This window comes from Poecilia mexicana, unplaced genomic scaffold (assembly GCF_051168715.1).
Source record: "Poecilia mexicana isolate PSO_F unplaced genomic scaffold, ASM5116871v1 scaffold_12, whole genome shotgun sequence".
Lineage (NCBI taxonomy): Eukaryota > Metazoa > Chordata > Actinopteri > Cyprinodontiformes > Poeciliidae > Poecilia > Poecilia mexicana.
Window position 1 is genome coordinate 16,754,647 of NW_028263381.1, and position 13,654 is coordinate 16,768,300.

The 13,654-nt window shown below is 37.8% G+C and overlaps 1 protein-coding gene across 1 annotated transcript in view; it reads left to right on the forward strand.

Moving 5' to 3' along the window:
- Positions 1-6,995: 6,995 nt before the first annotated feature.
- trabd2a (TraB domain containing 2A) overlaps positions 6,996-13,654 on the forward strand; it is a 50,364-nt gene continuing 43,705 nt past the window's right edge. The window contains exons 1-2 of the mRNA XM_014987925.2: positions 6,996-8,135; positions 9,682-10,242. Of these exons, the coding sequence (XP_014843411.1) occupies positions 8,031-8,135; positions 9,682-10,242 (666 nt within the window). The 5' untranslated portion in view covers positions 6,996-8,030. The remainder of the gene's footprint in view (positions 8,136-9,681; positions 10,243-13,654) is intronic.

The window sequence follows — 13,654 nt, forward strand, 5'->3', positions numbered from 1 at the left end:
TATACAAACTTAAAGGTAAATATTTTCTTCCAGCATTGCAATGTGATCAGGTCAATTCATCCTCACTTGCTGCCTTGTCGTTCCTGAAGAAAAACATCCAAACAACATGATGCTACCACCATGTTTTACTGTCGTGATGAGGTTTTCAGTGTGATGCGTTTGGTTTGAACTTACTGGAGCAGCTTCTTCCACACTTGCTGTGTCCCTTACATTGTTAGTGGAAAACTTTAGCTGGGACTTTTGGATTTTTTTCCTGCTTCTCTCCCATAAAAGCAATACATAGGAAGTGCACGACAGATTGTTTCACCACATTCTTTCGTAGCCTAACCCCATTTGAACTCTTCATTCCTGATTTTTTTCCTGACATTTATTGTCAGGCAATATAATTATTAGATTTTTTAGTTAAATGGAAAATTATAATTATACCACTTTTTTTTTCCCTTTATTGCAAATGCCTTTAAATTCAACTTATAAACTGTTCAAATATATTCCTGGAGTCAGACAAGAATGGGAGGAAGGAAGGTAGTGGTGAACTAATTGAGGCCATAAACTTGGGATCAGAGCTTCAGATCATGGAATGCACGCTTGGCCACAGAGCCGCCAGGACACTCCGGATTCCAGTAAATGTTTTTCCCCCTGAACACCATTTGTGCTTTGATGCTGTGACTAATGCCTCTGTCACACAACCACTTCCATCATAACTACTCATGCAGGCACGTATTTTTTCTGCTCTGTGTGCCACTTCTCATTTATGTCATGTTTGGTTTGGAAATGCAAAACTGTGGATGTTTACAAGAACCAGATAATTCAATGTGTCGTGAATATCAGCAACAACAATCATGCGGTTTGTCTTCCTGCTAAAACCAGAAAGCCAGTGTGCAAATGATACTGGACCCGAGCCATATGGACATTTTCTTGCTCATGTTGGGTAGGCACAAATTACAAAAGGTGACAGTTACAGTAAGCAACATGAAAACAATTAAGTTATCTTTTCCCACAAGGAAAATAGACAGTTGCCTCAAAATGATGAAATCACAGAACAACGATGAACAGGCTTGTTTCCTGGATTAAAGTCAACCGGCTAAGCGTTTCTGACTGTTCTGATCAGATACACTCCTCATTGCTATAAAATGTTTAACTCCCAACTTAATTTAAAAACATTTAGGGAAATCGGCGTTTCCTGAAATTGCACAGATTAAGATGTGTACTGTGCACTCCAAACAAGGAAGTTCTGTGGAGTTTCCGTGGCCAGAATTATGTCTGAGTTACTGTTTTGATAGTGAGATCTTACTAAAGTTTCCTTCAGCTGGAAGCAACCTGATAAAAACCTCTGTATCCTGAAAGACGCCGGACACTGGGTGTGATTATTTTTTCTTTAATTTCCACTGGGCTTGAATTAGGAGTCAAACAAAAAGTTTACAGTGGATGCTAATGATTATATTCAGTATTATTTAATCAAAAAATATCTTAACATGTAATTTTCTCTATTTTTAAGTACAAAACTTGTTTGGCATTTAAGTGTACTGAACAAATATTGTTATTTTAAACCTGAAACATCCAGAATATGTGGAGATAAAGTTTGCAACTATATGTTCCACCCTAAGTGATGGAAATGGGGTATTTGGGAGCATTAACTTTACTTAATCAACCACGATGAAGATGGAGAAAGAAAGATGGACCAAATTAAAGCTTGGTGTCAGTGCTTCTCAACACCAAAAAAGTTTTTAATTATTCATTTATTTACTTGCCTCAAATAATGTCAAGCACAAATGTGACAATTTTCACCAATATTAATATACAGCTGTCATGGCAGTAGTTACTATTATTTTATGTTATCAAATTCTTTACTTGATTGTCAGAATAATCGTCAGATTACTGAAATGCTAGAAATAATCAGCCTTATATATATATATATATATATATATATATATATATATATATATATATATATATATATATATATATATATATAATAAAATATACAGGTATTATGCAGGCAAATAAACTAAACAGGCATTAGATGGGATAATTGCACCATTTGTGTTGCATAAAGACCAGAAGTGGTTTGAAATAAAAGTTAAATCAATTTTCTGCCTTTTTACCCATATTTCTTAGGGATGTCATTAACTATGGCCAGCCCTGCACAGCTAAGGCAGGTTTATAGCCAGTTGAAATTAGAGACCAATGTCCTCTTACTGAGCCAGGCAGCTTTTTTGGAGGGGATGAAGAGGTATTGTATTACTATATGATTTCTGAAAATCAAATCCCTTTTAGAGAGCCTTTTAATGTTTATATCTTGGTGAAAACTGCTGGATCCATGTAATCATAATCAGAGCACCAAAACCACATTAAGCTGTTCTGGTATTTTGCATGATATAAAACTGATCCGTCTGGTTTTGTAGCAATTGTCTGTATGCTGCAAGCCTGAATGCAACCTTGTTACAGATTTTTGTTCTGGTTTAGCTGTAATAAACCGGCTGTCGGAAAGCTGGATTTCTCGTATGACTCGGGTCAATAAGCAAGGGGGAAACAAATCTTCTTGAGAGAGAATTGATAAGTGAAAATTAGTCTATTAAATCGATATCTCCTTACAGATTTCTTGTCAATTTCAAGAAGGTTTAGGCAGAATTTTTAGATTTTTACAACTTCTGGCTGTGTTTTCTGAAAACTACAGTTAATCTGACCAAAATGGCAGGTAGAGCAAGTTGCCAATAGAGGAGTTATGTTGATTTCGAGGAAGTTCTGGTCAACTGTCCTTCGATTTCTACTGCGGTCAGTCTGAAAGGCCAACTGTTTAGCGTGACAGGATATTGTTTGGCGTCAGGAGGAGCCAGATGATAAATCAGGAAGACTGAAAAGACGTAACAAGAAGCATATGGAGCATGCTCAGGGAAAAGACAGAAGTATTGGCACCTCATATATGAATGTCAAATATGGCTAAGTGCTTCCAGTGATTTCACTGCCTGAATGGCTACTTTGGCTGTGTGCATTGGTGGAAGTAGTGTCGTCATATCAAACACACAACACAGCAAGGTGCAAACAGAATTGTGTATCCTCACCCAAATTTGATATTATTTTAATGTTCTTTTCAGAGATTATTTATCAAAATAATGTTAGGCAAAAAAAGGTTTTCAGTACGTTTCAACTGAGAGAATCAAATTTTATATATATTTTTTGTCCACTTTATTAAGCAGAAAACACAGTGAATTTACATTTTATATATATATATATATTTCCAAAACATGTAAGCTGTGATCAGTTTCTTATATTGCCATGCCCTTTAACAGGAACAGGGCCGCAGCATCTAATCTGCGGGAAATAAATGTTTCCCATTTATTGTGTTTCCCAATAAATGGGAAACACACTTTCCCATTTATTCATTGTTAATTTTGTTTTGTTTGGTGCAAAACTCTCCAGCATTGTTTATTGCCAAATAGCTCAATCTAAGTGTCATCTGACCAAGGCACACAGTTCTAGTTAAAGTCTTAGCAGAGTTCAGATACACTCACATATGCACGTTTTTGATGGTAGGACAGAAAGGCTCCCAGCATCACCACCAAAACCATCAGTTGGTATATAAATAGTATCTGTTTGTCATACGGACTTCGTGAGCCCGAGATCCCACTAATTTCTTTAACCTCACTTACAATCCTGCCCACAGTCTGTGGTGACAAAACACATCCAGCCTGTGGCTAGAAATAAGGGAATGTCTGATCTAGTTCAGGCAGTCAACTCACAAAGTGCTGCTGTTTCCCATGTTGATATTTCTCTAGCTATGCAGAACGTGTCAAGCATACCCTAATAAATTGAGCGATCTATAGTATTTAAGCTGCAAAGTATTCTGCTGTGCTCTGCGTATCATGTCTCTTCAGACCATGTATGGTCAGAAACCCTCTTCTCAAACGCTGACCAGCAGAAGAAGACAGGTTCATGGATGGAGATGCGCTCATCTGTGATATTTCAAGATACATAATTTATATTTATATGTGAGATATCCAACTAAAACATGCTGAGCTTTTTGTTGCATCATATTTACATTAGGGAATCCAATCTCCCATAAACTAATTGATTCTTTAATAATGTTCCTATAAACATTATTAATCCAGCAGTTGTTGTGTATGTTAGAAACAGACACAACAATCCCCCCCCGATTCTGTAAACTTAAACTAAAGGTTGGATTTTTCCAAATTTGTCATAGTTTATTTGTCCGACTGATAGATGATAAATGCATCTTAAAATCTTTAACATTAATGGCAAACATGCCAAACACAGTATGATTAAACAAATTTGGATATCTTCACTTTGTCACAAAAAAGGTTACAATTTTATTTATTTATTTTTTGTCACAGTATTATTTTCGGGGACAAATTGAAAAGACAGGAGTAGGAGTCACCTGACAGGATGACTCCTACCACACCACATAAGAGACATTCACCACACAGTGCCTATAGGATGATGGCTATGTCGTCATTTCCATATTGCAGAATCCTTTTGAATATTTCTCTAGTGAGGCAGAATCAGATATTTGCTAGGCAACACTTGAACCCCCTTCCTGCTTGATGTCTGCAAACAGGACTTTCTAATGTGAAAATATACAGCACTATGGAAAGCAGTTCTGACATAGGAAACAACTGCAGAGGCTTCATTTAAAATATTTTCTTTTAAATGTATTACAACAGTAAATAAATTCATGTGATTTTGCTGCCATTTTCTCAAAAATACAAAGTAGAATTTTGGTTTACTTGTTTTAACCAAGCCTAAATTTGATCACTAACAAGCATAAATGTACAGCTATCCTAGCGAGATAAGATCTTTTTTTTGATTATTCATCTGCCTTACAATAATCTAAGTTTAGTCTAAGATATAAAGATAGTCCATTGGGTTAAAGCTCACTAATAATTCCATTTTTCTTCTTAGATTTTTTTTTTGTCAAGGAATTATGAGCCGCAAACCAAACCCTGAGTGAAAAGTAAAGCATAAGGTTTTGCTTTCTCTGTAGTCCAGAATCATACATGATATTTGTGAATAAAACATCAGTCAGCAGGTCTTCCATCAGAGCGTATTGTCTGATTCTTAACAGAGCATGAGGAAGATGACAGAGCAGCCTGACAGAGGAGATGAAGACCAGGTGCGTGTTTGTAGCAGCAGATGCACAGATGGTCATCTTTTAATCCCAAACAGCAAAGGGGAAAAAAAAAGACCATCATCAACACACTCGTTCATTTTTGTAGCTCTGTTTTTTTTTGTTTTTTTTTGCGTGAGCTTCTAACAGCTGCTATGAATTAACTTGGCATGCAGTGTCTTCAAAAACTACAGACTACTATTTTGTTTTATGTCTTTCCACTTCTAATGTTTCAACAAGCCAAAAGGTATCTCTGCTGTGATGCTGGTCACTGTACACTTATTGGAAAAATTTGCAAAAGGCCTTAAATAAATGTATCATATAATTCTGCGACTCTCCCACAAATCGTCTTTATTACCTCTCCTACCATCCACCTCACTGTGTGCGTTGATGAGATAAACTTGGGTTCTTGTCCAGCCTTGTTAGATTAGATGAGAAGCCGCTTTTGTGATGTCATTTCCTGACACACATCTGTTTTTCTAAACTTTTGCGTTCTCTCGTTTTTTTTCCATTTTGAAGAATAGCTGGCAGAGACAGGCCTCTAAAATTGCTTCAGATAGATATATTTAGGATATGGCTTATTTAGCACCAATTATTTCATAAAAAAAAATAATAAATCAGTTACAAGTTGCATTTCTAGCTTTTTCTTAATGTGAGAATATGTTGCTGCACAAGAAGTAAATAAATGATTGTTGCATATCTTTACAAGGGCAACCTATAAATGTGGAGAGGGTAAACACAGAGAGTAAAGGTCCAATTTCTTAATAAAACAATTATATTTCCAATGTCTAAAAACCAACCCTTTTATTTTTAAATTGTATTTTTATCCATAAAGAAATGTCCAGAGTCCTTTTCTGGGCAAAACATTTAGATTTATAGTCCACAAACTGGTGTTAGATAATAACACTGCAGTAAAAGATACATTAATTTTAGGACTTTTTAAACAATTTATCAGGGGACCAACACAGTACATTTGAAAAGAATAACAACAGATTTTTTGTGAAGTATTATGTGATAAGGAAACAGGCAGAGGCATGTAATCGTTTCCCATTTTGAAGAGCTGCCACAAGAACAAGTATTTATATTCCAAGACGAGCACAAACATTTCACATGATGCTTGGGTAGTGGACCATATAGCACAAAACATTTAGTAAACACAACTTTCCTTTTCATCCCTCACCATATTTACTCCATTTTATTTTATGATGAATTTTTTCAGTCATATGTTGATTTAAATCTATGCTAGAGAAACGGTTCAACCCCAGAGTATTTGGACACTAGGTGGCGCTTTAACAGGTAAGATTCGTGTTCAAACACCAGTTCATGTAATCGGGTGTGCTCATTGTAATTGTTGTTTTTAATTTAATTATAAGGATAATTAAAAATAAATTAAAACATATAAGAGGGAGTCAGCTAGAGTATGCAAAAATTGAGAATAGACAAACATCGCTGGTAAGTTGATGGCATTCTAAAAGTCAAATTTTTTCCATAATTGGTCAAACTAACTTGGGTGTGGTGAGTAGTTTCACGTTAGGAACTCGTGTGTTTATTCATACGTCTGACGTCACTGCCCCTCAATGATCTAAGGCCATTTTTCAAATAAGAAACATATTGCTCATCTGGTTCTAATCCTATTTCATGAAATCCAAATTCTCAATCAGTGCTAAACCATTGATTTTAAAGCATATTCCCCACACACACACACACACACGCACACGCACACACACACACCCACACACACACACATATATTTATTTATTTATTCTTTTTTTTTGTTTAAACATCTCATGATTGTGTGCACTTGACTGGGTTTCAGCCATTGGAGATGTTGATGTTGATAATGATGATGATACATCTTTGTTTTTTGACAAAAAAAAAAGATGTCCAACATGACGAAGGAGCAGAGGCTATGCGGTCTGAAAAGGCGGGTCGTTGTCCTCAAACACCTAGAATAAAACATTGTCATTGCAGGTTTTCTCATGTTAATAACGCCTGTAGTTTGTAAGTAATCCCCGGGATTTTCTGTCGCCCATGATTGTCTTGGCCCTCCTGGGGGTCACAACAAGAGATCAGTCTAACTTGGAACAACTTGCCAATGTTGGTGTTGATTAAAGCAAAGGGTAAATGGAAAATATGTGGACAATGCAGTTGTGGTGTGTTTACGTGGTTCATATGAACGATGCGCACAAGGTGATGTTTAATCAGATTATTGCTTCTGAGAGTGTGCGTGTGTGTGAGAGAGGGTGGAATGGGGGTCGTGATGGTGGGATTATGCGGGTAAACTAAGGGGGTAGTGGAGCTGAGCTGCGTGCTCTCACACTGACACAGAGAAGCACAAACGCTGAGCAGCGAGCCTGCAGCGCAAACTGCAAAGAAGTTTGGTTTAAGAACTTCTCTCGCTTTCTGTGGGCTTGCAACCGAACAGCTGCAACACAGACTTTTAACTTTGTACATCTTTAACTTTGAATCGCGTGCTCAATTCGGACCTGTTGGATCAAACTCACTTGCAACTTCTGCCTGTGTTCAAATCATCTTTCAAAAGAAACATTACAGAGCTTTTTTTTTTTTTTTTTTTTTTTTCCCTAAGTGAAAAAAAAAAAATCTGCTCATAGCGGAGCGGTGAAAGGATGATCTGACCCTGCGTGAAGCCCCCCCGGAGGACATCTCTCTTCCCTCACCCAGAGCAACACGTGAAACGGCAACAGGAGCGGCAGCGTCCAGGAGACTTCAGTCAACATGACCATGTCCGGCGGTTTTGTCGGATACTTGTCAGCTCATTTTACGTGACCGCATGGTGCCGGGGCTGCGGAAATAAAGGACCGCTCTCCATGCGCGCTGGAGAAATAAACAGAGCTGTTGCAAACACGTTGTTGGAGCTGTCTTGGACAAGTTTGCTGAGAGCTGTACAATGCAGGGCACTTTGGGCGCATTCATTCAGTCCTGTCTCATCCTGCTGGTACGTGCAGACCAGTGGAGGCTGAAGGATTCCTCCAGCTGCGAGCTAAGTAGGAAGGTAAGTGTTTTATGACATGAATTAGTTGGTCTGCTTTGATTAAAATGTGTAATTTAATGAATCTGAAAGCGCCACCTGAACTCCTCCTTGACTATAATTATTCTTTTTTTTTATTCCGAATGTTGTTTTCATTGTATGAACTTTTAATATTTTATTTACTCGTCACATTAGACGTGCAAGAAAATTTGAGTGGCCTGAGAATAATTATAATAAAGACTGCTAAAGTGCAAATTCAGTGGCTTGTAAAACTTTTGCACATTTCACGTCACATCAATCAATGCGATTTTATGGGGATTTGATGTGATTGTCCAAGACAAAGTGGCTCATCTAGTGCAAAGATTATAATAAAACAAAAATAAAAAGTAGTGTGACATATGTATGCATATATTTAGCCTCCATTACTCTCTATAGTAACACAGCTAAACACTGTGGTTAAAAAGTTGCACTGCACATCATCCTAAGCACGCTATCTCCATAGTGAAACATGGTGTTGGCAGCATGATGCTGTGTGGTTGCTTATTTTCTCTGGGTGATGAGAAATTGGTAAGAGTTGATTTATTTGAGATTGTGCTTATGACATGTTAGATTTATCTCTGAGGAATAACACCTCTCAACTGAGTTGAGTAAGTTCTAGTTACAAGTGGGGAAAATATGGCAATTTGCTAATTGTTGTAGTGGTAACTTTCAGTAAAAGTCAAAAACTGCTTTTTTTCCCCCTTCTATTTTATATGTTCACAAAGTAAAGGAACATTTATGAAAGTTACATAGTGAATTTATTAAGCTACATGCTGTCAGAGTCACAAATATAGTCATCACATTTTACATGTGTGGCAGCCAACTTTCAAAGACAAACAGCCAGTGCAAAGGGACTGTAGATTTTATGGTTAGTGTGTCAGTTAAGATACTTAAATACATCATGCTTTAATTATTAGCCTAGAGGAAATAGGTTTCAAGTTAAGACGTCTTCTCTCTATTTCTAATTATTTTATCTGCTCTCTGCTGAGTACCCATTAGTCACTTTAACAGTACGTCTATTTTTGCACATTTTCGTTGACCTTTCAGGGGGTTTTATTCAGTGGCAACAGGAAGGCATAACATTCTGGGCAACAGCCCTTTAGTCAGACAATTACCCACATGTGTATTGTTTCTTTGGCACCCGGCTTCTAAGTGGCCTGTTAAAAAGTCATTATCAGTCTGTTAGCAGTCTAACAGGCAGACAAAGAGGTTCTAGGTGTCAGACAAGTTCGGTGTTGGTTGTAAAGTAATTGCAAATTCAAACCGCGCCTCTCTTATAGAATTTATGTGTTCCTAACTTGCCTTTGAGCACCTCGTAAATTAATTGGCCAATGCGAAATGGCATCAAGTTTAACGACCAGGAACTATTGAATCCAGTTTACATATATCTGGGGATTTATTTCTACACTGAATATTTTGAGTTTATTCCTGTGAAAAGGCGTGAAATAAATGGTGTGTCGCATTGCGTTCAAATTGAAAACATCAACATAGCATTGTTTTATTTTTGATTTTTTTGTCATTTTTCCCTCAGCAAGCAGACCTAAACTCCTTTCTGTGGACTATCAAACGGGATCCCCCTTCCTATTTTTACGGTACAATCCATGTTCCCTACACCCGTGTTTGGGACTTCATCCCTGAAAATTCCAAGCAAGCCTTCCAGGAGAGCAACATTGTTTACTTTGAGCTGGACCTGACTGACCCGTACACCATCTCGGCCCTGACCAGCTGTCAGCTGCTCCCCCACGGGGAAAACCTACAGGATGTCCTACCAAGAGACATCTACAAGAGACTTAAAAGACACCTCGAGTACGTGAAACTGATGATGCCCTCTTGGATGACCCCTGATCAAAGAGGGAAGGGACTCTACGCTGACTACCTCTTTAATGCCATAGCTGGGAATTGGGAGAGGAAGCGTCCCGTGTGGGTGATGCTGATGGTGAACTCATTAACTGAGGCGGACATCAAGACACGAGGGGTGCCGGTCCTGGACCTGTACTTGGCCCAGGAGGCGGAGAGGATGAGGAAGAGAACAGGAGCAGTGGAGAAGGTGGAGGAACAATGCCATCCGCTCAACGGTCTCAATTTCTCGCAGGTGAGTTTGATACTTTCTGAGCGTTGACTTTAAAGCTACTTCCCCTGAACATGCATGTCTTTAGCAGACCTTTAAGAGTTAAAAAAAAACTTAAGTGTAACTGAGCTGAATGTGTTTTGCTAATAAAACCACCTGGATAAAGTGTTTTTCTCTTCTTGAGTAGATGAGAAAAAAGGTGAAACTGACAGGGGAGAAAAAAACCACAGCTGAGTTGAAAGCTCAAAACAATAAAACTGCATAACTTTGCCATTACCTTCCTGTTATCTGCTGAGAGTTGATCTCTCAACCTAAATGAATCTGACACATGTAAAAAATATAATTTCTTCTTTAAATTTGCGTCTTTCATCCACACGTTCCATCTACGTTCATATTTCAACATCTCACTGATACAGAAAGCAGATAAGTTTAAGATTTCCTCCCTCAGCAACAACTTTCTCTTGTGAGCGTTTTTGTTGTAGCCACCTGCTAGCACTGATAAATGAGTCATTCACTGATGTGAACAAAATATATATATTTTTCCTTTCTCTTGAGCTCCTTATCCAAAAAGCCTCCAAAACAAATAATCGACTGATTCTGTTCACCAGGTGATGTCCGAATGTGTCGTCAAGCATGCTGAAACTCTAGTGACAATTAAGTATAAAGCACTGAACACATCAGCTTCATTAGTTTAACCTTAATTCAGTTTATGTATTTTTTTCGTCATAATTAATAAGCATACAGTGTGTTATATTCTTATTCATAGTAACACATTTGTAATTACAGGTCTTTCTCATTTCACTTAATTGTAACGATATTGTGCCTGTTCAAATGTAACCATTAAATCAATCTCTTGATCATATTGAAAAAAACAAACAATTGTTAAGTTTGAAAACTGATGCAGATCAGATGACAGTATAGATAGACGGATCCAACAGGTCCAACTGTTTTTCCAGATTATTAAAGTGGTAGAAGGTGTGCTGTTAATAATCAGCTGTGCAAACATTCAACAACTTTCTCAAAATGTTCTTTAGTATTAAGAAAAAATTGATCTTAACAACTCCAGTCAGAACCACAGAAAAGCAGCCTTGTTCCTCAGATGGCTACACTTAAGTACCCTTGACTGCGTGTCTGTCCGTCACTCGGTGCCCTTGTGACCTTCTCGGGCTTCATAAACATATTTCAGCGGTAGCCATCACTATGAAAGCATGTTCCATATTAGCGAGGAGTTACTGCTGGCCATTTAGCACAACACCTAAAAGCTTCAAGAAGGGTCATCTTAAAGTAACTCTTACTGGAGCCTCAACGGATAACTCAATAATTAGGAAGTATCTGCAGTGTCATCCTTCAGAGGTGAAATCAGAAATAGAGATCTTGTTCTAATTTTGCGCAGCTTTTTGAATGGTTATGATTTCTTCCAAATAGTCTTAGATGAAACGTTAGAAACATCCTCACTGACCTTTATCTAACAAGCTTTCTTAGATTAGTAATGTACAAAAAAATTAAAATGTCATTTATTCATTCATTTTTTTTTTTTATACCAATTTTCTTCAAAGGGTTTGCATGTTTCGTTGCGTTGACACATGAGACTGGCTATTAGAAGTATAACTCGGGTTAATAGAGATTGCCAACAGAAAAAAACAAACAAAAAAAAAAAACATACCTTGCATCATCATTGCTTTGCTTCAATAAGGCATACAAAGCTCCCGGGCTCAACGATGAAATTCACTACCACATAACAAACCCCTGTCCCAACGCTGCATAAAAACACGGCACAGCTTGAAACTTCACAATATTCACACTCAGTTTCCATCTTATTACCAGCAGTTCAGCAGACACCTTCACCCTGCTGTCTCTATATGCCAGTGAACCTCCATCTCCCACTTTCATATTGTAGTTGAAAGGGCCAGTTCCATTAAAAGCCTTTTGGTTTAACTCAACTGTAAAACGTCCATGCGGAGAGTGATGAGTGACAGACATGCTTGGTGAAAAGGTATTGCCCCATCGTCATTCTTGACTGAAAAACAATGTTTTATCAGGCTGCAAAGAAAGAGAGGGAACCCCATTTCTACATTTTTATAGCCTCTGATATGTTTTTACTGGCTAAAAATGAAAAATGAAAATATTTGACACTGTTTTTAAACACATGGGTGCGTTAAGGATATATCTAGAATTATATCATGACTGGTTACATAGCTGGGTTATGATGTGCAATTAAAAAAAAAATGGGGCCACTATTGAACCATAAATTGTTGTTTTTTTTGTAAAACATCAACAAAAATCTGCATAGTTGGTTAGATAATCACTTCATTAGCTGAGTTAGAGTTCCGCACTGGAAAGTTGTGGTAATTCCTTCCCATCTTCCTTTTGGGTTCTGAAATAAAGTTCTGACAAAGTTCTAGACAAGCTGGCCCTGTAGCTATGTTTCATTTTTATATTGTCATGTACAGCACCCACTCAATGTGAGCTTAAGATATGGAGAGTAAAGGGCATGTACCATAATTTTTGCAGTCGTCTTCAGGCTTATTTTAAAAAGCATGACAGGAAGGCAGCTGAGAACACAGCTTTTGTACTCACATTGCGTTTGGGACAAGGGTTTTCAAAGTGTGGGAGAGGTAGCCTTCCCTTCAGAAAGCAAATAAACAACTGAACAACTTAACCATAAATAACCATGGTCATACTTCCTTCATTTTTATTTTCCTTGGCCCGGACTCTGTCTCCTTACTTACCGAAGCTTTAGGTAGTTAAAATCTATCCGTTTTGTTTTTTGGCATTGGCGTGGCGAAGTTGGCTAAATGTTCGCAGTTACTTTTGGTACTTAATTTTTTTCCCCTCATGTCGCGCTCCTCCTGAAGTGCTCTGGCGCCCCTTAGGGGGTTTGGGGGTAACGCCCCACACTTTGAACAACCTTGGTTTATAACATCTAGTTTTGCACTATTATATAAAACTGCAGACACTAAAGACTAAATGGTGAAATCAATGTAAGCCACTAAGGCAAGAATTTCTATGGCAATGTATCTGTTGAAGAGCAGAAAGTGAGGAGAAATGAGGAATCGGCACCTCATCAGGGATTTGAAATTTCTCAGTTGTGACTCCAGTGTGCCTGCATTTCATCATTGTGATTAAGGGACGTCTGTGACAAAAACTCAGCTTTCAGATTAGATGTTGTAATTTCTGCCCTTGTTCTGACCATCGTTGTTACTCTGACATGCCTATGTGTCAGCACTCCAATTACTCGAAACAATTACACCACTAAAAAAAAGAAGCCTATTTCATTTTCTCAAACTATACAGTGTTTGTCAGAGTGTCACTTTTCTACACAAAGCCCTTTCCTTGTTTAGGTAAAGCTGCACTACAGTAGTCAAAATGTTATTCTGAACAGACCGTCTGTCACCACACTTGCGCTCTGTAATTCTTTCTACAGTTAGTCTCCCAG